General features: G+C 38.0%; 1 protein-coding gene across 1 annotated transcript; it reads right to left on the reverse strand.

Annotated features, from left to right (window-relative positions):
• Positions 1 to 672: 672 nt before the first annotated feature.
• LOC114253070 (uncharacterized) lies at positions 673 to 10,171 on the reverse strand. The gene is made up of 3 exons (XM_028187829.2): positions 9,979 to 10,171; positions 8,960 to 9,215; positions 673 to 1,524 (listed from the first exon to the last, which is right to left on the reverse strand). The coding sequence occupies exons 1-3, from the start codon at positions 10,102 to 10,104 to the stop codon at positions 1,187 to 1,189; spliced, it is 720 nt and encodes a 239-aa protein (XP_028043630.2). The 5' UTR covers positions 10,105 to 10,171; the 3' UTR covers positions 673 to 1,186.
• Between the last annotated feature and the right edge of the window lie 17,248 nt (positions 10,172 to 27,419).

Here is a 27,419-nt window from a genome sequence, read left to right on the forward strand (position 1 = left end):
TTTTTAAGGTCTCAGTTTATTCACAACAGCTACCCCACCCTGTGTATCACACATCTGTGTGAACGAGCTCACGGCCCACCTCCAGATAGGTCACCGGAGCCCATGGACATCAACAACGTTAATACCACCACTCAACCTGAGGCGTGAGGTCAAACTTAAATAACGGCTCTCCTGACTAACAACAATACGTGATTAGTATTTTAACGAAGAATTTTAAAAAAGTCGCGTGTTTGAGATCTTTTAAACACAATGATTTATTTATTTTATTTTTTATTGCTTAGATGGGTGAATGAGCTCACAGCCTACCTGGTGTTAAGTGGTTACTGGAGCCCATAGACATCTACTACGTAAACGCGCCACCCACCTTGAGATATAAGTTCTAAGGTCTCAAGTATAGTTACAACGGCTGCCCCACCCTTCAAACCGAAACGCATTACTGTTTCACGGTAGTAATAGGCAGGGTATACCTACTCGTGCGGACTCACAAGACGTCCTACCACCAGTAATTACGCAAATTATAATTTTTTTAAGAAAAAAAAGGTCAATTCCCATTGCAAAAGTGATTCCTATTGGGGCTATTGCATGTCTTAGTTGATTTTCCTCGTTAGCCGAAGTATAACTCCTGTTAAAAGTATTGCAGTTTTGGATAGATTAGAAAATAACAAAAACAAATTTTATAAACAAGATTTATTTGGATTTTTCAATAAATAAAACGAGAAAGATAAAGATTTTTATACAGGAAGAAAGAACATCGCCACTCAAATTATACATTAATAAATAAATAGATATTTTATATACACATCGAAGGATCAAAAATAACTTGATACATAAATAAAAATATACGAAAGATTATTTACAAAAGATTTTTTATATAAATGAAATTGAATACATAAAAAAAATATTTTTTATATGAATACTAATGTAATGGATTGTCTACATAGATTATATTAATGATAATAACAAAACAGGTACAATGTAGAATTTAAAGTACTATACGTAGCAGTGCGGGCGACGCTTCGAAACAAACCAAAGAGAAACGCTAAACTTTCACTTAATTATAATAAATAATTTAAATAAATTAAATAAATTATTTTTTCCGACATGAGGTAAATACGACGCTCCAAAAAACAGTGTCCTGCTCACACAGTTGAAGCTTCATATGTGTGAGCGAGACAGCTGTTAGGTTTTAGTGCAAGTAGGCATTGTAGGCCATGTTCTGGGCATCTGGGGCAGACCTTCCCCAGCCTCCGTGACCGCCTCCACCGCCACCGCTACTGTGGCTGAAGTGCTCTTCATGGTGGGGATGCGCCACGACCTCATAGCTCTCGTGATGGTCGTTTTTGGAAAGCAGTTTCTTGAGGAGTATTAAACCGGAAGCCAAGAGCGCTGCTTTAGCTAACATAAGACCCTTGACGGCGGCAAAGGCAATGATTCCGAGGAAGACGGGGATGAGGGACTGGATCTTCAGTTGGAGGAGTGCCAGTATGGGCAGGAGTTGCTTCAACTTCTTCTTCTTACCGCGACCTGGAAGGAAAGATATTTTAAAATAATGCCATTATGATGATGATTTTAAACTGCTTGGAACATGATATCCTATTGTAACTATTTAAGGGTCTTCGTAAATATTTGACATTTGAACCAGCTCGCATGTATTTTGTAATAGCATTGATAAATAAAAACCTACAGACGTTGTTATGACTTCCATTCTTGTTCTTACTAGGCTTTCTCTAGTATTTAGATATCATCTAACCTCTGAAATACGCAATACTTAGACGCATGCAGTGACAGCGTAATTAGAAAAGCATGATAAGTATCGCTCACTCCCCCCCAGACTCTGCTAAAATCGAAAAACGGGACCTTAATTGGCTAAAAATAAAATCCTTATTACAATAATACTCTTCCAGTCGGAATGCTATTCAATCTTTCAATCATTTGCCGTTAAAGTTCAAACAGGGTTTTGGAAAAGACAATAGGCTTTTACCATTGACATTAACAGTCACGCCGTGTATCGACCACACAATTAAAATGCGCTTGAGCTTACTTAAAATCGAATTGTGATTCTAAGCGTTTATAGAAAGTGCAGGTATTTCGAAAGCTCGTCGCGTAGCATTTTCCTAGAACCACTTTTACTGTGGAACATGCTGTGAGACCTTGCAAAAACTGGTCGCTTCACTTAAACGTTATTGGGCTGGAGAAAACGGCCGAGCCTGCCACGGGACCTGGCGTGCCGTGCAACTGAATACCTAAGTGCTCTCCGTCCTATAATAATACCACACCGAAATTGCACCGAATTACCCATTTATAACACAATACTGCGCGTATTCCTCGCTACGACCACTCGATTATATTAAACTATTAAGCCTATTAACCTAACCAACTATTAACCTAACTATTAAGTAGCTCTAATCTGGTGAGGTTTCTAACACTAGCCCTAGCAAGAGCAGTGCTTCGCAGAATCTACCACCGTTCGGAAACACGACCCACTGAGGAGGTCCGGCGAGAAGCTCAGTGGGCTGTGTTTGTGGGTTAATTTACTTGACGAGCCCTTTGTCGCAAGCGACGGGTTCGACGAGAACGATGACCGGTGCTTGGGGTACCTAAAATCAACGTTAGTGGATCGGGGGGATCTAAAATTTCGTGATCGTGCAATACAATATTGAAAGCTTATAATCCGTTAAATAATGACATAAGCCCGAAATTTCAATTGCATGACGGTTGTCTCATTCTTATAATCAGAACGCGTGGGAGTGTGGCATCTGCGCGGGTCAGCAATACCCGTACCGGTCACATATCTTACCGCACTTGGAGCAGCGGAGAGAAAACGTTGTCTCTAAGTTTAGGCATCAGTTGATTCATATACAGGGTGTATTAGAAGTGTTCCCAAAAGAAAGAATAAAAGATTTTTCACAATAAGAAGAAATCTTTTTTGCACAGCTCTTGATGTAAAACAAACTTGGTAGGGACGTGGTTAATGATCTAAAAGGAACATTGGATCGTTCACTAACTGATATCGTTTTGCACTACCAGTCATGAAATCCAAACTCGTTAAAATGACAGGTGCTTGGATTCGCCTGTAGGAGACAGAAGTTATTCCAGGCAGGCAGGTAAGAATGTGCCGCATTTAGAGCCGAACTTTTCTCTCTCCGTACGCCTCATCCAATAATCTATACTAATATTACAACGAGGAAAGATTTGTTTGTTTGTACTGAATAGGCTCCGAAACTACAGAGCCGATTTGAAAAATTCTTTCACTGTTTGGAAGCTACACTATTCCCAAGTGACATAGGCTACAATCTTTTTTGAAAAAAATTAGGGATCATTACTAAAACTCCAATAATGTAACCCAAAGTGTAAAAAAAATTACCTAACATATTCTTTACATCGCATGCTCTGCGAAAACTATTGATCATAGAATAAAATAATGCACTACGACTTTGTAGAACACATCATTATTTACAAAAAACGTTGCGACAGCATATGTCTAACTATTATAGTTATGCCGTAATAAGTGTTCTTTTATTTAAAAAAAATAAAACAACGTCAAATATCGTTGAAATTTAAAGACCCGAGCGGAGCCGGAGCGGGCCGCTAGTAATTAATGTTTTAATTGAATTGACAGCGTTATATTAACACATTCACTACCATGTAGTTCACCGGTGACCTACGCGGCGCACTGAAGTAATTATGTCGATTTCTGTTACTAAGCGCCTGGATTGCCTAACCTCACCTTCTTTTGTTTGTTAATGTATGCTTTAGTCTTTTAGGTATGTTAGAAATAGATTCATTGTCGGTATCGTTCGGATTCGCCTTCCCCAGATTCTACTAGATATTCGGACGCCTTAGTAAGAAGAACAAAGAGAGAAATCGACATAGTTACTTCAGTGCGCCGCGTAGGGCACCGGTGAACTACATGGCAGTCAACGTGTTAAAACACAATATTTCAACTATTTTTTAAAACGCTTAAACCTGAGGATTCCTGATTATTGGGTATAGACAACAGTAACAGATTATCGTAATGCTTTTCGTATACCTATATGTTTTCGGCGGCCATAATTTCGACCCGCAATGTAATTAATTGTTCTTGTAATTAGTTACAACATCGAGAACAAGTATCAATTTCTCTCATTATTTTTATGTAAGCAATTACGTAACCGAATCACAACGCGTCTTTAAATACATATGTCGGAATAAAACTTTCTATTTTTTTTTTATATAAAACATTAAAACCGGCTTTTGGGAATGAGATTCGAAAACATTTTAAATGACGAAGCAGTTTAATGTGAAGCTCATTTTTACTTTTATCATTGCTAGCGAAGTTTTCCCACAGTATATTTAATAATACTAGTGGTCCCCCGACAGTCGAATTTCGACTATAACTAATTGAAATTATAAGTTTGAACATCATTATGATCCTATTGTGAAATTATATAACCACAGATTTCGCCAAGACTACACTTTATGCAAAATATTAATAAAGAAAAAAATATTTAATCTATTCTCGATTTGACCACAATAAGCAATATGAAAAGTTTGACAATAATCAAATAGTATGAATGCGTGCGTGTGTCAAATACATGGTAGTGTGTGTAATACATTTTTTTAAATGATTGAATGTATTATTAATGCATAATTAAAAAAAAAAATTAACATTCACTCCTTGATGCACTCCTTCTCTATATCTATATCTATACTAATATTATAAAGAGGAAAGATTTGTTTGTTTGTTTGTTTCGAATAGGCTCCGAAACTACTGGACCGATTTGAAAAATTATTTTTCCATTAGATGCCGACATTGTCCCTGATGAACATAGGCTACTTTTTTTATTTATTTTTTTTGGTTTCATGTGTGTTTTAATGTTTCCGAAGCGAAGCGAGGGCGGGTCGCTAGTTCTCTATAAGTGTGAGTGTAATGCTTGATAAAAAATGAAAAAAAAACAATTTGTATATTGCTTACACGTGTTTAAATAAATTGGCTTTGTTCTTTTCCACACGCTCTCTTTATAACTGCTGCTTTTGAATAATGATAAATAAATATGTACACAAACAAATTGATTCATGGCATCTTCTATTTAATTTTTCTATGTGCACATGTATTGTAAGAACATTTAATTCTGTTGTAGGTATGTTTTTGTAAAACATTCACCAATTGAACAAACATTGGTATAGTATTAAAAGTTCTAAGAGTGAGTCGGTAACAATAAGAGGTTGCACATTTACTGTTTTTTAATGATTTGACTTCAGAACAATTGGAGGCGGGAGTTAAGTTCATTGGGCTGACAAAGTGGCGTGGCGTGTAGATATACTAATCAAAGCAGCACTTCGCCAAGCTGAACTTTGGAAATACGATGAACAATGTTAGCATCGAGAGAAAATCCTTAATAAAGACGGAAAGATATGACAAAACACTTTTTTTTCCTACCTAAGCTAAGTCTTTAGAGGCTATGCTAGCGTAACTGAGCAAGTTAGTGAGCTCTAGCCTGAGGACGTTACTAACACTTGCCCTAGCAAGAGCCGTGCTTCACAGAATCTACCACCGGATCGGGAACGCGACCCACTGAGAAGATCCGGCGAGAAACTCAGTGGACTGTGTCTGTGGGAGTTTTCTAAGAAAAGCGAGCTATAATTAGCTATTTCCAGATAATTGTATTTTTTGGTCCTATCAATCAACTGCTATGCCCGGATATCTATATAAGCAAACATATATAAGTATCTATGTATATCAGTCACCGGTAATTTTTAATCACTTATTTCTTTTCACCGGTCTTTTTTTGTGTCAATCCTAAATCAGGTCTTAAGAATCCCTAAGATTATCTCAAGTTTGCGTGACTTAATAGGTCCCCTGATGTATGTAATTCGACAATTCGCAGGTCGACTTATGCTATGTAATAGAAGAAATGCATCTAATAATATGTATTGAACATGAAGAAGTATATGCACACATATATTGGCGTAATTGATAATGGTGGGGTTCCGCCAGTACAGCACTATGGAGACTTAGATCTCATGTCTCGAGATGGTGTCACGCTACCGCTAAGATCAATGAAATTATGTGAGGAATATCATGGACGCATCCAGGGTGACTCCTAAGTGTTTGACCTTCCTGGCCCAGGATTGGCCGAAGAGGGTGATCGGGGGTGTGATATTTCTCGTCCTAATGCGGGAGAAAATCCGTGTAGTTTCCCCTTTGAAATAGCATCACTGTGCTTTTCAGTGAGTGGATGTCTAAAGACATAATTGTTATGGTAAGAAAATACTAATGTAAATGGAACATCGAATTCTTATACAAATATAGTTATGTTCGCATGCAAATCAAATTAATTACTGCAACGAATTAACAGATCTCAGAGCACAATCGTACAGCTCTTGATTGAATTAATAACCAAATGATTAATGTTTTATCAATTTAGTTTTACTGGCGGCTAAATCGTATAGCTTGGCGTTGTGTTAAATCTTGTACTCAAATGGTAGATTTATTTATTTTATTTTTAATACGGATACGAGTCTAAACGTTATCTCAAATGTTATTTAGGTTTGCTAGAAAGGAAGTCTCACCGGATTTTCTCAATGCAGAAGCATTGCTCTTATTAGGGCTAGTGTTAGCAAGTCCTCCAAGATAGAACCCCGTGAGCTCACCTACCGAATCGTTCGTAGCTAAAATATCCCCTTAGACTACTAGCAATTATGTAGATAAAAAGAAAATAAGTCAAAATCTAATTTACTTCGTCTTCTGATTGAGTTCGTCTCTCGATCCAAGACAATTTTACCCCTAGTATATTAAACGCTTTCTTGTGGTTCCCTCCTGTAGATTATTTTTCTATAAGAATTATAATAATCGAAGTGAGTGAGATGTTGATTGATACACCTGGTGCTAATGGGATATCGGCTCATACACACAATGATATGAATGCCACCGTCGAAGATTCCAATTGTAATCTAGAATGTTCCAGAACGCAAAACCGGTTTGCGGTAGAAATAGGTGAGATGGCGGTGAATGTATCTATTTTTGTCGATATCTTAGAACGTTGCCTATTTAAGTTTGGTATCCTCGTCAACTATTTAAGGAACTTTACTGACACACCAACCGAAATTTGCCAGTCACAACCAGGGTAACTCTTTAATTCATAAAAAAGTGTTCATCTGAGTTTTCCTTACGATATCTCTCGTTCAGTCGTTATCGTGAAAGTTTAACTTTATTTAATATCCAATATCAATTTCGGATTATGTGTGCCGAGTGCACATGTATGGACGTGTATAGACGCAATGCGTGGTGGCGTTTACACGAAATTATACGAACCGAATGGGATACTACGTACCTACTTTCACTCTTTAATTACGATAAGTGCTCGTCACAATCATTTTAAATAACGAGACGTTAATTTCGGGTCTCGTCCAACGTAGGTTCCCAAGGTATAAAGGTGCTTGTACGTTACGGGAAAGTTGGCCGTAGGTTTTTTTTTGTAGCTACATTTAGACGCGCATACGATCTGACTAGTATTAGATGTAGCAAGTTTATGTACAGATTAGATAAAGTTGTTATTCCATTATTTAAAACCTGCGACTTCTGGAAAGTACACACCGATTGGCGATATGTAAATTGTTGAAGTATTCTAGTTTTAGGAACAAAATATGTAAATTAAAGCATTGAGTTAAGACGCCCGGAGTATACTTGTTTAGGGTGATGTTACTATACCGAAGTCTTTGAAACCGATAGAACAATTTCTCTTGTTATTTTTTATGAAGGAAGGATTACTGGTGGCCTTTATGACTTTCCAGTTTCACCAAATCAAGGGCTTGGTGAGCACGGGTTCAGGCTGGAATTCCTCATATCTCGAGATGAGTAACGCACATTGCGCTGTCCCTTGAATCCCGATATTGGTTTATCATCAGATTAGCTTGACCTATTCCGTCAATGAGCAACAGTAAAATTATATATATTTTTGATATTTAGCATAAAAAAGAGCTATCTTGATGATACATTTTCCCCAACTTTGAGTTTCCACGTTCTGTCCGTTAAGCTATATTGTAACGATCAAAAGTAAAATCTATTAATGATTAAACAGCAGCTTTTGGTTTTCGTCTTCAACTTTGAACGAGTTTGATGGGGCTCTCCGCTTGCCGTTAGGAGGTAGTCGGAGTTCATGGGACTACAGCGCGAATGTTGTTCTACTATTGTATTGGCTACACCATCTTTGGAAATGGAATACACAACTGCTTCCCGGTAAAATGGAGATACCTACACGATTTGACTCAAAATATACTTCAAATTTGGTGATTTCGTCTTTTTTTTGTTGTATTAATTAAAACTATGTTATGATTGAAACTATATAAGCGTAATAAATGGGAAACAGTGAAATGTATAAAAGCTCACGTAACCCGAGAATTATTCGCATTATCACGTTTTCAAACCTGTATATTATGTCTTAATTGCAATTAAGATTTTGTAATTGCTTTTCACTAGACGTATGTATTTTGACTTAGGTTTTAAATTTTAAAATATTAGATCCTTGAGTTCATTTCTTCGTTTTGTTAATATAGACTGAAGGGCATATTTTTATGGTAAGCTTGGATACTTTTTATGTGTTTCTTGGAATATGTTAATTCTGTTAGAAATTCTGTATCAGAAAAGTAACTGAATTAAAAAATTATAACACGTTGTTCTGGAAGATGTGTTTTTTTTTAATTAAACAAGGACAATATTATAAAGTGTACTGCAATGGAACTGAGGTAAGACTGACATCAGCCAGTCGACAAAGACTGAACGAACAGGCCTCCGAATAATAAGAAGATGCTATAATGCTTCGAATATAGATAGTTACAACACTGTCACGAAACGCATGCGAGAGCATGGAAATGACGGGCAGATACACTCCCAGCGTCGCAAATACTGAACTGACCCATAAAGACTTGAGCGAAATAATTTAATAGTTAACTGGACTAAATATCTAAAATATGATCTTACCTTCTTCCAAGGATCGCTTCGCTGATTCAATGGCACCCTTTGGCAGACGTAGCTGAATGACAAAGCTCTCCAAGAAATCGGCAACTCCATCCAAAAGTCTGAGGTCTACTTGATTCTCCCTGGCTCTAGGCTCGTCGGGTAAAGGCTCGAAGGACCTAGCTGATCTAGGGGAGCCTTGACCGATCAGACTGACGCCATCGATTAAGTTGAGTTCTCGAGAATTCGAGACATTTTCCACGTATCGCAAAGCTTTTTCCTGTGGATAAAAATTTACTTGATAAAGCTTCTTTCGGATCCGCTTGGTATCTTATTGAACACTCAAGGAGTTGAAACTACTAAGGACAGGTGAATTTAAGACTGAAATACACCCCTGGCACATCCAGCATAGGCTTGACTGGGTACTTCGGTGAAAATATGCGGTTGCGGACATTTTTTCAAATGTCATGCAGGAAACTCGATATGTTACAAATACGAAATACATTTGTAGAAGAAAACTAATACAGTCCAGTCTTATGTTCGGTCACATTACAATTTATTCGATTTAATATTTATTTAATTTAAAAAAAGCATTCCTAATATAACATACTTAATGAGCTTGCATAATATACACAATCAAAATAAAGATTTAGAGTTCGAAAACTTAATCTCAAAGTTAATTTCGAAGTTCAAACTATAGTAACTTTTTAATCAATGATAATTTATACAGTTACATAACTTATGCTATGAATATGATAATTTAAGTTATCTTACAGCTTTTATGGTTGATATTATGTAATTCAAAATGATATGTTAAATTTTGAATTAACTAAATGGAAATATTGGAAAAAAATTCAAAATTCTTTTTTTTTTTTTGTTGCCCTTGTATGCAGACGAGCACACGGTCCACCTGATGGTGAGTGGTTACCGTCGCCCGTGGACATCAGCAATGCCAGGGGCAGAGCCAAGCCGCTGCCTACCAAATTTTAATTGTTTGCGATTTGAAAGTGATAATTGAAAATTAATGTGTAATAAAATCAAACCTTTAGACACAATGCGACGTTGTCATCGGAGCAAGTCTTCAGCACTCCCATCACTGATCGGAAGACGTCTTCGTCACTATTCGCTGCGGCCACAGCGCATACTGCTAACACCACCAGGAGCTTCATGGTTCTGACTACAATTTCGTTTTCCTTGGAACCGTCCTGGCTCCGTGGTGAAAACTGAATGTAATTGTGAGTGTAACACGTTGCTGTTATATGAATCGCCCCCCACTAGGTCAGCTCGAGTGTGTCTTGAATGTGGTTGAGTGCGTAGTCCTTATAAAAGCGTAAAGGCGGCAAATAATAAAATGTAATGATTATTTTTTTTCATGTGTCGGACTATGTGAAATTATCCTCTATAAGAAATTCTGAAATGAATTTTATATACAAGTAAATGTAGAAAAAAGGATAATGTATATGAACTGCTAAGCGCAGCGCAAATAGAGTTTTAAATTGATTTATATCAAACATAATTATTTAGATAAGAACGGTTGTTGGGAAGATATTGTTTTTAGCGAAAAATCTGCCAATTGTAATTGTCTGTCCGTTGGGTCCTTTTTAAATGTAAATTGTGTTTTGGTGTGCAATAAAGAATACTATCTATCTATCTATCTCTTTCTCTCTCTCTCTTTTATTTAGATCTAATATTTACTGAGGATCTGAGTTTAAAAATAACGTGGGATACGTTTACAGTCGAGGTTATCTATGTCGCATACTTGTTTATTCTGAAAAATATTCAAATGGGCTGTTTTCCATTATTATTAAGTAAACTTCTAAAAAAATCGTACATTACATATTTTAAATTGCATATTTGTAATTGTAATTGCTCTTGGTCGCGACTTGGTCCATTTAAGGTTGCCTTTAACATACCTCCTCCTCCTCCTCGCGTCGTTTCCTCACTGCTGAGGGTCGTGACCATTATAATTCGACATGATTTTACTCCTTGTGATGTCCCGCCATAATAATTAATTAATTGTTATTAACATACCATCACCCATATATCAATTTTGTTTTATTCCTGATCGTGCAACTTCATCAGCTCACAGCTCATACTGCATAGCCGCAACATACCTACCTGCTATATTTTTATATTTTCTAGAATTTCTGTAAATTAAACGGTTGTCTGGAAGAGATCGCTTTTAGCGATAAGACCGCCTATTGTACAAATTAATCTGCTATTTTTTTAATATTTTTTTAATATTAATTGTGTTTTGGTGTGCAATAAAGTGTATTCTCTCTCTATCTCTCTCACATACACCTGGTGTATACAGTGGAGTTTGTAGACATATAATATAATTAATCAAAAAACAATAAAATCAATTTTGCAATGTTGTGATTTAAAATTAACTGAAACCTTTGAAGCGCTATAGGATGCAACGAGAGAACGAGATAGAGTTCTTTTGAATATTCCTCTTTTACCGCGTGCGAACTGCACACGTGTTTTTTTTTCAACCAGTCCTTTACAAGTAAGTAAGCCTACCTAATAAAATCATATTCTCACGTACTTCAGTCACATCGCTCGTAGAGGCCCGATAACTTAGAGAAGCTGATGGTAGTTGGTCAGATTGCCTATAGAAGACCACGCGGACGTTCACCTACTCGCTGTTCTGATCTGGTTAAGATGCTCACCAGCACTTTACTTTTTTTAAATGTCCATTCTAAAACGTTCTGAGTGCTACGTACTTGAGCGCTTACTACACACAAGTACACCAAAATCAGCATCATTGAATCTCAATGATGGAGTTTTAAAATTGACGGTTTTGAGTTTCGTAGATGTCCTACGGCATGTTTCGAGATTAGTTCCGGCTCGTAGGGCCGGCATTGGATGCCTGACGTATGTCTTTCTTTTATAGCTTTATTGGTTGGACAAGCTCACGGCTGTTAAATGGTAAGCGGAGCCCATAGACATCTACAACGCAAATGCCGCCACCCACCTTGAGATTTCGGTTCTAAGGTCTCAGTATAGTAAAAATGGCTGCTCCACACTTCAAACCATTACTGCTTCACGGCAGAAACAGGTAGGATTATGGTACCTACCCGTGCGGACTCACAAGATGTCCTATCACCAAATGTGTCCTATGTACGTTTCATTATGTCCCGCTGGTTTTTGGGATTGCAATATAAAGTTCCGGAATGATGTTATGGATGATATGGCTAAAGCTATGTCGTGTTTCCCACAGACACAGCCCACTAAGTTTCTCGCCGGATCGTCTCAGTGGATCGCGATTCCCATCCAGTGGTAGATTCAGCGAAGCACTGCTCTTACTAGGGCTAGTGTTAGCAATAGCTGGAATACATGTTAAACAATATATTTATAATTTGCGATGCGGTCTTCCGTTCGAATTGTATGATGGTCGATTTGTAACATCAATTGTGCGCGGGCTTAAATCTCCCCTACTCAATACGATCATAGCTTCGACCTCATGGAATAAGGCTCTTGAGATATTCTCGTTTTGATTCTACGATAACACGCCTTTTAAAGCTGTCATCATAAACTTTATTAAAACCGGCTGACCGGTTTTAGGCTTCCAGATGCCTGGCCCGACTATCTTGTAAATTTGCACACATATCAAGGACCGATGATAATTCAGAAACTTTACTATTTCGCCCTAATATTACCAGAGTAGCCAAGGTAAAAATGAAGCGTTTAAATAGAGGTTTTTGAGCTTTTGAAACTAAATCAATTAATTTATTAATCGTCAACTCTATCATATCTCTTTCTTTTTCAGTAGCGGCTTCAAGTTCACGGTTATTATAAGAACAATTGGCAAGAGGGAAAATAACTTCTGCTTAAAACCGCTATGGTACAAACTATGGTCGTTTACAGCTGTTTTTGTGGCTGTGACGTCATTTGACGGCTTAGCTGTAGCTTAGAATGAAACGTCATATCTATCCGTAGGTGTCATAAAGTCACTCAGCATTGCTATTTCAATTTTGCACATACTTGTATCGCATTGACTGGTATGTAGTAACGCGTTTTACGAGTCTTCACGGGTAGGTACCGATCCGTCTATATGTGCTATAAAACAGCGTATGAAAAGTACTGGTGGTAGGACCTCTTGTGAGTCCGCACGGGTAGGTGCCACCGCCCCGCCTATTTCTGCCGTGACGCAGTAATACGTTTCGGTTTGAAGGGCGGGGCAGCCGTTGTAACTATACTGAGACCTTAGAACTTATATCTCAAGGTGTGTGGCGCATTTACGCTGTAGATGTATATGGGCTCCAGTAACCACTTAACGCCAGGCTGGCAGGCAGGGCTATGAGCTCTTCGACACATCTGAGCAATAAAAAAAAGTACTAGAGAGACATCTCTGTCAGACATAATAATTATTGTGTTTTATTTTTGATCGACAACAATGGTCCAAATCCCAAAGGAGCGCGAGCGTATTACGCAAATAAAAAATCAGAATTATGAATGCGCAACCAACGAATTATACATTCAAAAATCATATCCGTTTCTTGCGCAATTTAGAAATTCATAATATAAATATTAATACCGAATCTTATATCGGGTTGCAACGAAAGTATTTTGAGTAACGCTCGCAATGTGAGCACGCCGTGAGGACTCCTGAGTCGTGTCATTCACCTTGCCTTTCTTCAGCGTGGCACAAGACGGTAAAAAGAGCATGGAGCAAACTAACATCGGATATAATGCATTCGATAACTTAAAACAATCGGTATATGGTTATTCTCGAACCTACAGTCCCATGTTTAAGAATATCTTGTTCAATACCAGCATGGGAGCTAATGGTTAAATGATTATAAAGGTAATGTTCCGCCCTCATTAGAGCTCATGCTTTTGACGTAACTGATCGCCCAGAGGGACAGCCAGATACTTTTCTGTCAACCGTCCAAATTCAAATAACCACGAATTCTATACTGTGTTGAATGGTATAATGACAATGCCATATACAGGACAATCTCGAAAACTTTCATCATAAAAAAAGTTATTAATCTAAAGCCTCTTGGTCCAACACAATCTCATTACGGTCGGTGACTTGATGTTCAGACGTACATAACATATATTGATATCCACCGAGATAAATACGATTGATGCGATCCAAATACTCCACATCGCTATCTTCATCCACACTTTTTTTTCCCTACCTATGCTGATAGCCTTGAAAGGTTATTTCAGCTTCATCCTAACGTGTAGGTGAGCTCACGGGGTTCAAGCCTGGAATGTTGCTAACACTGGCGCTAGCAAGAGCAGTGCTTCGCAGATTCTACCACCGGATCGGAAACGCGACCCACTGAGAAGATCCGGCGAGAAGCTCAGTGGGCTGTGTCTATGGGTTAATTTACTCGGGCCCTTCGTCGAAAGCGACGAATTCGGCAAGGGCCGTAACCGGTGCTTGAGGTACCTAAAAGCACCGTTAATGGATCGGGAAGATCCGTAATGACGTGCTTAGGGCGACATCGACTGTTTACGATTCGGTCCACAGGATCGGGTATGTAATTTCTGGCGGCCACGATGAGAGGGTTTTTGTGTCGTGCCGCCTTTTCAAAGTGGCGCAATGATGCCGACTGTATATACTTACTGACTAAGTCAAGCTCTAGATCATCATGGAGATAGCATCCACACGATGCATTGATTGCCATATATATCCATTAAAGACTCCAGCTCAAAATCTTGATTAGAAAAAACCATTTCTGTTCGTCAGGGTAGGAAGACGCCTTCAAATTATTACGCATCCGGTTACCGATCTCATAATGTACCGGATACATTGGATTGCACGTGAGAAATGTCTATAAATATTGTGTGTTTTGAACTATTGAGTTTAATAATTGCGTTGTAAATTAACTTTTCTTTTGGATGTGGTAAGTTTATTAGACGGTGACGAGTGTTGGAGAAGTTGTAATTGTAATTAATATTTGTATGTATGTAGGTGGGTGTTTAGTGGTTATCTGAGCACAGAGATATAGCTGCTGTACCAATCTCCGGCGAATTCGATATTCTCTATCACTATACAGACAATATTCGAGACCTCGAATATCTCAAAGTGTGGGCGGAATATTTTTGCTCGAGTTACCAGGAAGAAGTCTGGAGTACCCAGATTCTCTAGTGAAGGCCTTCGTCCATATTGAGACATTGGATAAAGTACGTCATTAATTGCTACATATCTTTTTTTAGTGCTTAGATGGGTGCACGAGCTCACAGCCTACCTGGTGTTAAGTGGTTACTGGAGCCCATAGACATCTACAACGTAAATGCGCCACCCGCCTTGAGATATAAGTTCTAAGGCCTCAAGTATAGTTACAACGGCTGCCCCACCCTTCAAGCCGAAACACATTACTGCTTCACGGCAGAAATAGGCTTGGTGGTGGTACCTACCCGTGCGGACTCACAAGTACGTGAATTTCATTCGTTTACTTGACTTTAATTCTTTTTCGGGTACAGTGATTTACGGAAATATCTTATATTTGTACAATAAAGATTAAAATGCCGCATCCAAATTTTCATGAATCGAAGCCGAACAATACACGCGCTGCGAATTGAGAGTCACGCGATGTTATATCGATAATATTTTATCGATTCCACTTGTAAAACTTTCATTTAATATTCGATTTAAATGCGTCCGTGCGTATTTATGATGTAAGTTATATAGTAATTGTTAATTAATTACACTTAGATATATATTTGTATTGTATCTTTCGACCGAACTGTTTCTTTTTTTCCTACCTATGCGCTAGTAGGTAAGCTATGCTCGGACCGGTAGTTGAGGCCACGGGCTCAACCTGAGAGAATTTGCTAACACTAGCCCTAGCCAGTGCAGTGATGGGTGGACGAGCTCACAGCCCACCTGGTGTTAAGTGGTTACTGGAGCCCATAGACCCCCACAACGTAAATGCGCCACCCACCTTGAGATATAAGTTCTAAGGTCTCAGTATAGTTACATCAGCTACCCCACCCTTCAAACCGAAACACATTACTGCTTCACGGCAGAAAATCTACTACCGGATCGGAATCGCGACCCACTGAGAAGATCCGGCGAGAAACTCAACGGCCAAATAGAACTTGTCATTCACTGCATTATAACTATAGGTACTGGTTCTCTGTGAGGGTGCTTCGACTGGATTCGTGTAAATATCATATTTTATATTATACTAGCTGACCCGGCAGACTTCGTAGTGCCTCAATTGATAAATAAAAGACCTAAACTTTTGTATAAAATAAAGATAAAATAAAGAAAAGGAATCCGTCCGATACGGGACACATCAAAGAAAAAACAAAATTGTTATTTTTATTCAATTCATAGCATTTTCAAATTTATTTACCTTTAAATAATTCAAGACCAAAATTAGCCAAATCGGTCCAGCCGCTCTCGAGTTTTAGCGAGACTAACGAACAGCAATTCATTTTAATATGTATGGATTTATCCAATAAATATATTTGCGATTCGGCGCTGTACTTGTCCCAATCTGGACGCGTTTCGATGCACGTAACATTAATAAAAAAAAAACAGGACGTACTTCATTAGAAAAATATGTATCTGCCTGCGTGATTCGAACATCGATTCAATTGCAATCTTCGATACCAAATCGCGTTTCATCCTTTACGCCACGATATGTACTTTCTTAATTTCAAACTATAGACTAATATTAGACTTTTTTTTTTTATTGCCCTTGTAGGTAGACGAGCATACGGCCCACCTGATGGTGAGTGGTTACCGTCGCCCATGGACTTTAGTAATGCCAGGGGCAGAGCCAAGCCGCTGCCTATCGCTTAATACTCTCCACAAGCCTCTTTTAAAGAAGGACATGTCTTTTAAAGATCTTGCAACAATAAAACTAACTAGTTGATAAACCTAAAGTATCCATAATCGATATTGCAAAGTAAATTACCATAAAAAAGTGATCCATAGTTACAATTGAAAGTGGTACATGATCTAACGTCGTACGTATTCAGCGAGCATGCTGGAAACGTGAGAGAAAATACCCATAAGTGCGCGATGTGTTAAGGACTTCCGGAATAGTGGAGTTTCTATAGCGGAGGTCAGACGATACGAATGCGGCTTTTTAACTGAGATCCCGACAGCGTGCAATCTAGCCCGTAGACACAACCTGACTATTGGCGGAAACGCGAGGAGCGAAGTTGTGTGATTTGTTTTACTTTGTCTATTTAATGTTTCTTCAAGATGAATTGACGATCTATTGAGGTTCGCGAGGATCCGCTGGATTTAGATAGCGCAAGACCGGTCTTTGTGGCGAGGCTTAGGGGAGACCTATGTCCAGCAGTGGACGTCTATGGGCTGATAAGAAGAAGTGTTTCTTCAGGTTTAAATGTGTAATAACGGTGGGTTATTAGCTGTTTAGTATCTGTGAAAGTGCACAAATGTGGGAAAATGAAACAAAGCCGCTGAACGTTTGAACTGAGATTATATATCATCCCATATCATCTCATCTTATTTCATTTAATTTTGTTTTCATTTCAATTCATGCCATGTTTCATAATAATCAACAATTCATTTCATAATATCATTTTTCATATAAAAAAGTTTTCATTCAAGTTAAAATAAGTCTTGACCTAAAGGTCTTAGTTACCAGTTGTCATAAAATCCCTTAAAAAAAAGCACAACCGACTGAGTTTCACGTCGGATCTTCTCAGTTGGTCGTGATTTTGATTTAGTGGTACATTCAACCGAAGCACTGCTCTAGCTAGGGCTAGTGCTAGCAAGTCCTTCCAAGTCGAGCCCCTCCCAAATCGTACGTAGCTAGAACACTTCTTTTGGCCACTCGCGATTAGGTTACGGAAAAACCAAGCCGACGTCCATGACTATCTCTATAAGCATGGCCTCGGAATTTCTTGACAGAAGCATGACTCTGTGATGTATAAGGTTTAGATCATAATATGTCTGACATCTTTTACGATTTTATTGATGTGCCACAGATCTTCTTGCTACGTGAGATGGAAATTTGAATTGTATTAAAACACGAACCACTCTTGTTTGTATCACAACCATTAACGGTGCTTTTAGGCACCACAAGCACCGGGCACCGTCCTCGTCGAACCCGTCACTTGCGACGAAGGGCTCGACGAGCGAACTAACCCATAGACACAGCCCACTGAGTTTCTCGCCGGATCTTCTCAGTGGGTCGCGTTTCCTGCTCTTGCTAGGGTCAGTGTTAGCAACTCTCCGGTTGAGCCCCGCGAGCTCACCTACAAACGTTAGGGCGAAGCTGAAATAGCCTCTCAAGGCTATCAGCACATGTAGAAAAAAAAAAGTTTGTATCACTTTTCATTTTCAAATAAAATAAATGAAACTATGATATTTTTGGGGATCTATAGCTTAGTATTGGTTTTGAATTTAATAAAACAGGAACGATACTCAAAGAACGGCACTGGATAGAGACAAACAAACACATCTGTAGGACTTACATTGAGAGAGATCGAAATTGGATACTTCTGAAGGTTCACTACTACCGTGTCTGAACGTAGAACGTACGTAATGCATAATATATTTTTATTTTATTACTAGCTGACCCGGCAGACAAGTCATCGTGGCCTAAAGGATAAGATGTCCGGTGCATTCGTATCGAGCGATGCAACGGTGTTCGAATCTCGCTGGCGGGTACCAATTTTTCTAATGAAATACGTACTCAACAAATGTTCACGATTGACTTCCACGGTGAAGGAATAACATCGTGTAGTAAAAATCAAACTCGCAAAATTATAATTTGCGTAATTACTGGTGGTAGGACCACTTGTGAGTCCGCACGGGTAAGTACCACTGCCCCGCCTATTTCTGCCGTGAAGCAGTAATGCGTTTCGGTTTGAAGGTTGGGGTAGCCGTTGTGACTATACTGAGACCTTAGAACTATATCTCAAGGTGTGTGGTGCATTTACGTTGTAGATGTCTATGGGCTCCAGTAACCACTTTACACCAGGTGGGCTGTGAGCTCGTCCACACATCTAAGCAATAAAAAAAAAGACTTCTTAGTGCCTCAATCGATAAATAAAAGACCAATTTTTTTTTTAAAGCTGGGGATTCCATTTACCATTACCCGGTCGAGATAAATAAGAGACCTAAACTTTTGTATAAAATAAACTTAGAAACAAACAAAAGGAATCCGTCCGACGGACGACCTTAGAACTTGTATCTCAAGGTGGGTGACGCATTCACGTTGTATTTGTCTATGGGCTCCAGTAGCCACTTAACACCAGGTGGGCTGTATCTACCAATCTAAGCAATAAAAAAAAGATCGTAACTGGTTTAGCGCTGAGTCCAAATCCAGGATCCAGTGGAGAAGTCTTAATTCTTATGTGCACAATTTGCCGGAACCTTCAAAACAGAATATTCTACCACCAGTTCCGTTCAAGCAATTACGGCGTTTGGATTATTATTATTATTTTTTTTTTTTTTGTATAGATGATGGATGAAAATAGTAATAAATGGCATACTTTAGAAGAGGCTAGAGGCGTAAGCATATTTAGACGTGGTCCTCAGGGCCACCAGTAATCCTTCAATAATAAAAAAAATATATATATATATATTTAGACGTCAATTGTATTATCTATACAGTATAAATAAAATTGGAGTGTCTGTTTGTAATATTGAAATAACCACATTTTGCTACATGCATATTAATATAAAATATATACGGTACATATACCAAAATTTTTTTTTTGCAATTTTTGTCTGTCTGTCTGTCTGTTTGTTTATTCCGGCTAATCCCTGGAACGGCTGGAATGATTTTGACGAGACTTTCACTGATAGATAGCTGATGATATAAGGAGTAACTTTGACTACTTTTTTTAGACTAGCTTCGCCCCGCGGCGTCACCCGCGGTACGAAAAATAACCGCGAGTAACATCGCGGGACTCAGCTATCAATAATAAAATTTAATGTTTCCGGAGCGAAGCGAGGGCGGGTCGCTAGTTAAATTTATAAAAAATCGAAAAAATTCGCTCGTCAGCACGAAAACTAAAGCATTCGTTACATCAGAAATAATATAATGACAACTAATAAAAACGCGAAATTAAACCGTAAAAACACTATGGATAAAGTTGAAAATATTTTACGCGCTCGCGGTTCCAATAAAAAACTATTGCGTGCGTATATATATATATATATATATATATACAAATTGTTACAACGCTCCGAGTCCGAGTTGTAAGTTGTACGCGTGAAAGTGGTCACGGCCGGGTCCTCGCCGGCACCTGCTCTTGAAATATACGGGTGATATTCACGTCGAGCGCGGCGCGAAGAATGTTAAGCGCGTGCGAAGTGTAAAAATTCTTAAAACTGCTTTCAGACTATGCTATACTATAGTGCCATGTAGTATAGCAGCCTATACTCAGCCAATAATAATTATATATTACAGTACAGTGTGAACGAGCTCACAGCCCACCTGGTGTTAAGTGTTACTGAAGCCCATAGACATCTACAACGTAAATGCGCCACCCACCTTGAGATATAAGTTCTAAGGTCTCAGTATAGCTAGTTACAACGGCTGCCCCACCTTTCAAACCGAAAGGCATTACTGCTTCACGGCAGAAATAAGCGGAACGGTGGTACCTACCCGTGCGGACTCACAAGAGGTCCTACCAGTAGTAATTACGCAAATTATAATTTTGCGGATTTGATTTTTATTACACGATGTTATTCCTTCACCGTGGAAGTCAATCGTGAACCATTGCTATGTACGTATTTCATTAGAAAAATTAGCGTATGAAGAGTGTTTTAGTGTGCAGTGGCATTAGTCTTTATCTGCGTGGTTAATTTCCATCAAGCAACCCGTATATTCTAATAAGACAACAAAAACATGTTTCCTTTTATTCTATTTTATTTTATTCATTAAATTAAACAAAACTTGTTAACATCAAGTAATTTATGATTAATTTTCCATTGGCATGACGTCTGTTTACATTTATATTTGTTTTATATATATTGTTTTCTATATATATATATTTTATATACATACATACTCACATTGTGTATGTGCAGACAGATACATAATTAATGTATTTATTTACGTATTTTAAATAAATTACCATATACATCGGCTAAAAATAACAACATTTTATTATGATAATGTTTTTTTTGTATATTAACTTGTGTATTTAGCGTGTTCATTGTCTTAATGTCTTATTGTGGTAGTCTCATAGTGAGTATATCTATACATATAAATAAAATTAGAGTGTCTGTTTGTGGTATTGAAATAACCGCTTTTTACTACATGCATATGAATATATATACGGTACATACACCAAAATAACATTTTTACAATTTTTGTCTGTATGTCTGTCTGTCTGTTTGTTCCGGCTAATCTCTAGAACGGCTGGACCGATTTGATTTTGATGAGACTTTCACTAATAGGTAGCTGATGATATGAGGAGTAACTTTGGCTACTTTTTTAGACTAGCTTCGCCCCGCGGCGTCACCCGCAGTTATTGTCGTACCGCGCGCAACATGGCGGGCTTCGCCTATGAATAATAAAATTTAATGTTTCCGAAGCGAATCGAGGGCGGGTCGCTAGTTCATTATAAAACACAAACTTTTCTGTTTAAAAGGTTGTTTGGAAGCAAGCATTAATGTCGATAATATCCCTGATTGTATCTAGCTAAAGGGGTAGCTCTAGCTAAAGCTAAAGGGAAAAGACCTCGGGGGCGCAGTCCAATACGTTGGTCCGACCAGATCCGCACCGCTCTTGATTCCACGTTTCACAACGCCCTCCACACCGCCAGAGACAAGAATGGATGGAGAAAGATCGTGCGCGCGAAGGTGATACAAAAGGGTGGTTACGACCCTCAGCAATGAGGAATACGACGCAAGGGCGAGGTATCTAAGTAGTATAAAACAGTTGCTTTTGTTAAATAAATAATCTGTTTAATTGTGATCTTGTGGGAGGATCTCTCTGTGGTTTGCACCGTATATAATATGTTCCGTGTAGAGCGGTGCTTTCCAACGTTGGAACCACGCCTCACAAGGGGGCAATTTGATAATTAAGGGGGACAATCACACAAAATTTTTATACAAAATCTGTATTAAAACTATTAATATTTTTTATTTTTTTATTATTTGCTTTTAATTATTTGTTATATTACTTACTGTGTACTGATAACAATTTCATAGTGATTTCTTCCTAAGACCTGTCATTGATGTTCTTAAGGGAACAAATACATTTTTTAGAGTTAAAAATTATGTTACGGGGGCATACAAATTTTAGAAACGTTACAAAACAACATAGCACCAAAAAGGTTAGGAAACACTGGTGTAGAGTGTAGAGAGAGAGTGGCTTGCAATGATCGTATCACGCAACTAGACGTGAAGACGAATTGTCTTTAATTACATTTGAAGTACGCGAAATGCTTGATCACTTCGCTGCTAAATTAGAAACGGTAGGGCACTTACATTTAAGGCCTTACAATACGTCCTATCACTAGTAACAATACTATTGTCTCATAAATACTAACCGTAACACAGCCAAAGAAATAAAAAATAAATAATCAGGTACAAATTCCACACGGTCATTTGACACTAGCCTAAATTTCCCTGTAGTGTGAGTGAAAGTATTAAACGCGAAGACGAAGAACAAATCCTATTTCCCCCCTGCCTATTTTTGCCGTGAAGCAGTAATGCGTTTCGGTTTGAAGGATGGGTCAGCCGTTCCAACTATACTGAGACCTTAGAACTCATATCTCAAGGTGAGTATCAGTATTTACGTTGTAGATGTCTATGGGCTTCGGTAACCACTTAACACCAGGTGGCCGTGAGCTCGTTTTATTCAAGCAATAAAAAATATATATTTGTCGCAAGAATGTTTGCGCGTTATGGGAATCGAAGACACGACCAATAATCAGGAGCGGCAACTACTGCGTCAACGAGTCATTAAGAAAGAAAAAATATATATTTACAATTTAAGTTCGTGCTAAACAAATATCTTACTGGTGGTAGGACCTCTTGTGAGTCCGCGCGGGTAGGTACCACCACCCTGCTTATTTCTGCCGTGAAGCAGTAATGCGTTTCGGTTTGAAGGGTGGGGCAGCCGTTGTAACTATACTGAGATCTTAGAACTTATATCTCAAGGTGGGTGGCGCATTTACGTCGTAGATGTCCATGGGCTCCAGTAACCACTTAACACCAGGTGGGCTGTGAGCTCGTCCACCCATCTAAGCAATAAAAAAAATTAGTATTATACTATAATATATTATGTATATATGAATATCTGTCATAAATTTTCAGTAGCGACTTCAGAATTCCACATAACTATCAAAAATTAAAATAGTTTATGAATACACGTATTTAGACCTCGGTTCCAACAGCCAGGTAATAAAAAAAAATGTGTGGTGTCGTGGGACACCGGATAGGAACGAAGTTATATTATGTTAATTTTAAGTTCTATTCGAGGTATAAAGAAAATAATTATTCGGGTATACATTTTTTATTATGACACATCACATGACATGTCACAAGGAATTTCGTTAAAAAAATACACAGATTGCAATACTTCATTTGATTCTGTTTTGTTTTATTTGTAACTCCACTTGTACAATCTTTAGATAGTGCTCACTACAGAATGCACCAGGGCCCTGAAACTAGAATATTATAAGACAAATATTTTTTTCTGTATGGAAACTAGCGACATCTTGTAGCGAATGCCCCTTATGTGTTGTTAAAGTTAAGGCAATTAGTTACTGAAAACTTAAAAAAAAATATTCAATGCTTTATTTGTTATAGACAAATTGATTAAATTTTATCCATTTGTTGTTTCTGAAATGCTTACAAAATTCTTCAATATAAATAAAATATAGGATATGTAATATGTTACTGCCATCTACATGAGCAATGAGAAACAAATCGAAGCGAAGCCATCTAGTGGCCAATGCCCGTAAACATTTTTGTTGAGTGCTTGAGTTGCTTATCTATAAGTAATTTATGTGTATTACCTATGGAATGCACTGCTTTTTCTGCCATTTTGCCGACTACCGCCTTTTTTATTATGTCTCGTCTCCACTAGTGCCATTGCTCCCACTCACAGTGTTGCCATATGCTAATCTGAAAATAGTCTCATTAACATGATAAATTTTATATTATAGTTGTTTTTCGGCAAACCTTACACGTATTATATTATTATTACGTTTTTTTTTTCCTTGTATACAGACGAGCATACCTACACCTAATGGTAAGTGGTTACCGTCGCCCATGGACTTCAGCAATACCAGGGGCAGAGCCAAGCCGCTGCCTACCGCATCCAAGCCGCTACCTACCGAAATTTAAACAAAGACGATACTAATCTCTATAATAAAATATGAGGCTTTTTATTTTGACCACAATGAATCGGCAAAGGTAATGTTCAAACATGCTTGTTCGTTTAGTGGTCCGTATATTTCCAAATAATAAAAATATCGACAGGTCCGAGATGAATGGGTCGTGCGTACGTAGCCCCCGTCATTATGTAATTTTGTAATGATGATTATAATACTTTTGGGATATCAAGAACGAGCAGGTCCAGCTCTCACTGCGTATCACGTGTCATCGCTTTTCCTTCACTTTATATAGGTTTAAGCCAGTGTGCTTAGTGCGAGTTTTTTAACGTTTTCGATAGCGTAAAAGTTAACTCTAATTTGTATGGAGTTGGAACGTTTGCCTACGTTTTTTTTTATTGCTTCGATGGGTGGACGAACTTACAGTGCACCTGTTGTTAAGTGGTTACCGGAGCCCATAGACGTCTACAACGATAATGCCGCCACCCACCTTGAGATATGAGTTCTAAGGTCTCAGTATAGTCACAACGGCTGCCCCACCTTTCAAACCGAAACGCATTACTGCTTAACGGCAGAAATAAGCAGGGCGGTGGACCTCCCCGTGCGGACTCACAAGAGGTCCTACCACCAGTAAGCTCGCACTAAGCACACAGGTCTTTGAATTTGTTAATTCGAATTAATATACCTATTATATCTTTTCAAGCTCTAAAAGTGCATTTTTAAATTTTTTAGGCTACCATAGTCACTCCATAAATTTTAAGCATGAAATATTAAAAAAAAAACATAAGCACAAATCAAACTTTAATGGAAATTTTGTTTTTAGCGTCATCTAGCGAATAATTGTAGAACTATCACAAACAATAATTACTGGTGTAATAAAATACCACTTAATGTTTTTGTTAACAATTTTTTTCCCCCTACCTATGCTGATAGCCTGGAGAGGCTATTTCAGTGTCTCCTTGACGTGTAGGTGAGCTCACGGGGCTCAGACCGGAGTGTTGCTAACACTGGCCCTAGCAAGAGCAGTGCTTCACAGAATCTACCACCGAATCCGAAACGCGACCCACTGAGAAGATCCGGCGAGAAGCTCAGTGGGGTGTGTCTATGGGTTAATTTATTCGTCGAGGCCTTCGCACCGTTAATGGATCGGGAGGATCCGTAATGATGTGCTTAGGGCGACGTCGACTGTTTACCATTCGGTCCACAGGATTGGTTATGTAATTACCGGCGGCCACGACAAGAGGGTTTTCATGTCGTGCTGCCTTCTCAAGGTGGCTCAATGATGCCGATTGTAAATACTTACTGACTGAGTCAAGCTCCAGGTCATCATGGAGATCCATATTCCTTAGGAACCACGGTGCTCCGACGGCTATCCTGCAAAAACGGGATTTAATGACTTGAAGGGGTTTCAAGTTGATGCGGGCCGCGTGAGCGAACACTACACTTGCATAGGTCATGTCGGGTGTTAACATTTTAGCAGTTAGCGTGGTATGGACCTGTGATGCGTAGAGAGAAGATGCATGTGACTAGGTGATGTATGGAAAGTGATGGTATGTAGGTGATGTAGTGCAAGGTAGAGGAGGAAGAGGTCGACCGAAGAAGGTATGGATGGATTGTGTGAATGACGATATGAGAGAGAGAGATAGGAGTGAGTGTTGAGATAACGACTGATAGAAGAGAATGGAAGAGAAAAAATAGCTGTGTCGAGCCCATTAAGTGGGATAAGGTGAACAAAAAGAGAAGAAGAAGAGTCAACAATAATATTAATCCAAATACGTAGTTACAACGAATATTTTAGTTGGGTTCGTAATTATTTATTTATTTATTGCTTATATGGGTGGATGAGCTCACAGCCCACATGTTGTTGAGTGGTTACTGGAAGCCATAGACATCTACGACGTAAATACGCCACCCACCTTGAGATATAAGTTCTAAGGTCTCAAGTATAGTTACAACGGCTGTCCCACCCTTCAAGCCGAAACGCAATGAATGCCTCTAATTGACAACTTCATCTATATATTAATACGTGAAGCAAAAACTTTGTATCCCTTTTTACGAAAATTGCGCGGACGGAGGAGTATGAAATTTTCCACACTTATAGAGAATATAGAGAAGAAGTGCACAATGCTAATATTTTTTTTAAATAATGCATAAAAGATACATTAAATCAATAAAGAAAACATTACACACACTACATACCATGTATTTGACGCACACACGCATACATACTATTTATTGTCAAACTTTTGTTCTTGACGTTTGTGGTCAAATTGAGAATAGATTAAATATTGCTTGTCCTTATTAATATTTTTTATAGTGTAGTCTTGGCGAGATTTGTGATTATAGAAGTATAAAATACAATCATAATAGTGTACAAACTTACAATTCCAATTAATTATAGTCGAATTTCGACTACTGCGGGACCTCTAGTTCAATTTAGTTCGCCACGTAAGTGCAATCAATGTTCGTAGAAAACTCGTAACGGAAGGAACTGTCGCTTTCATTTTCAAACCATTGATTATAAGATAAAAAATCATCGTGAATCAATTTTATGGTGTTATTATTTTTTCCTACACCCGATCAAATCTTTATTCTGATTTATTTATTATTGACCATAAGCCTACAATTATAAAGAAGCAGTCGTCTATTTCGGTTACTGGGTTAGGATTATTTAGAAAACTTAGAAACGAGACGCAGGTTCCAATGTGTAACAACGACAAAGGTGATAGGTGAAGGTATAGGCTTACACAGCTTACAATTAGTTATTAGTTTAATTAACCAATTAAACTAATAACTAATAACAATTAGTTATTAGTTTAACTAATAAACTAATAACTAATTGTTATTAGTTTAAAAATTAGTTATTAGTTTAATTAACCAATTAAACTAATAACTAATTGTTATTAGTTTACAATTAGTTATTAGTTTAATTAACCAATTAAACTAATAATTAATTGGTTAATTAAACTAATAACTAATTGTAAGCTGTATAGCCTCACTACATACTGATTGTTATATCAAACACGAAGCAAACGCGTTAGTTAGAAAGACAATCATAATGCACAAAGATCAATACTCCAAATTTATTATTTAAATTTAGCAACTGAGATAAATGTTATCTTTAGTCAATATTTCATTAGGAATTACGATAATATGGCATGTTAGATTCGTATTTAATTATAAAAATTGCATTACTCGATAAGATCACAGCATCTCACCCATTAGTCTACTA

The sequence above is a fragment of the Bombyx mandarina genome, chromosome 26, assembly GCF_030267445.1.
Source record: "Bombyx mandarina strain Sakado chromosome 26, ASM3026744v2".
NCBI classification, from domain to species: domain Eukaryota; kingdom Metazoa; phylum Arthropoda; class Insecta; order Lepidoptera; family Bombycidae; genus Bombyx; species Bombyx mandarina.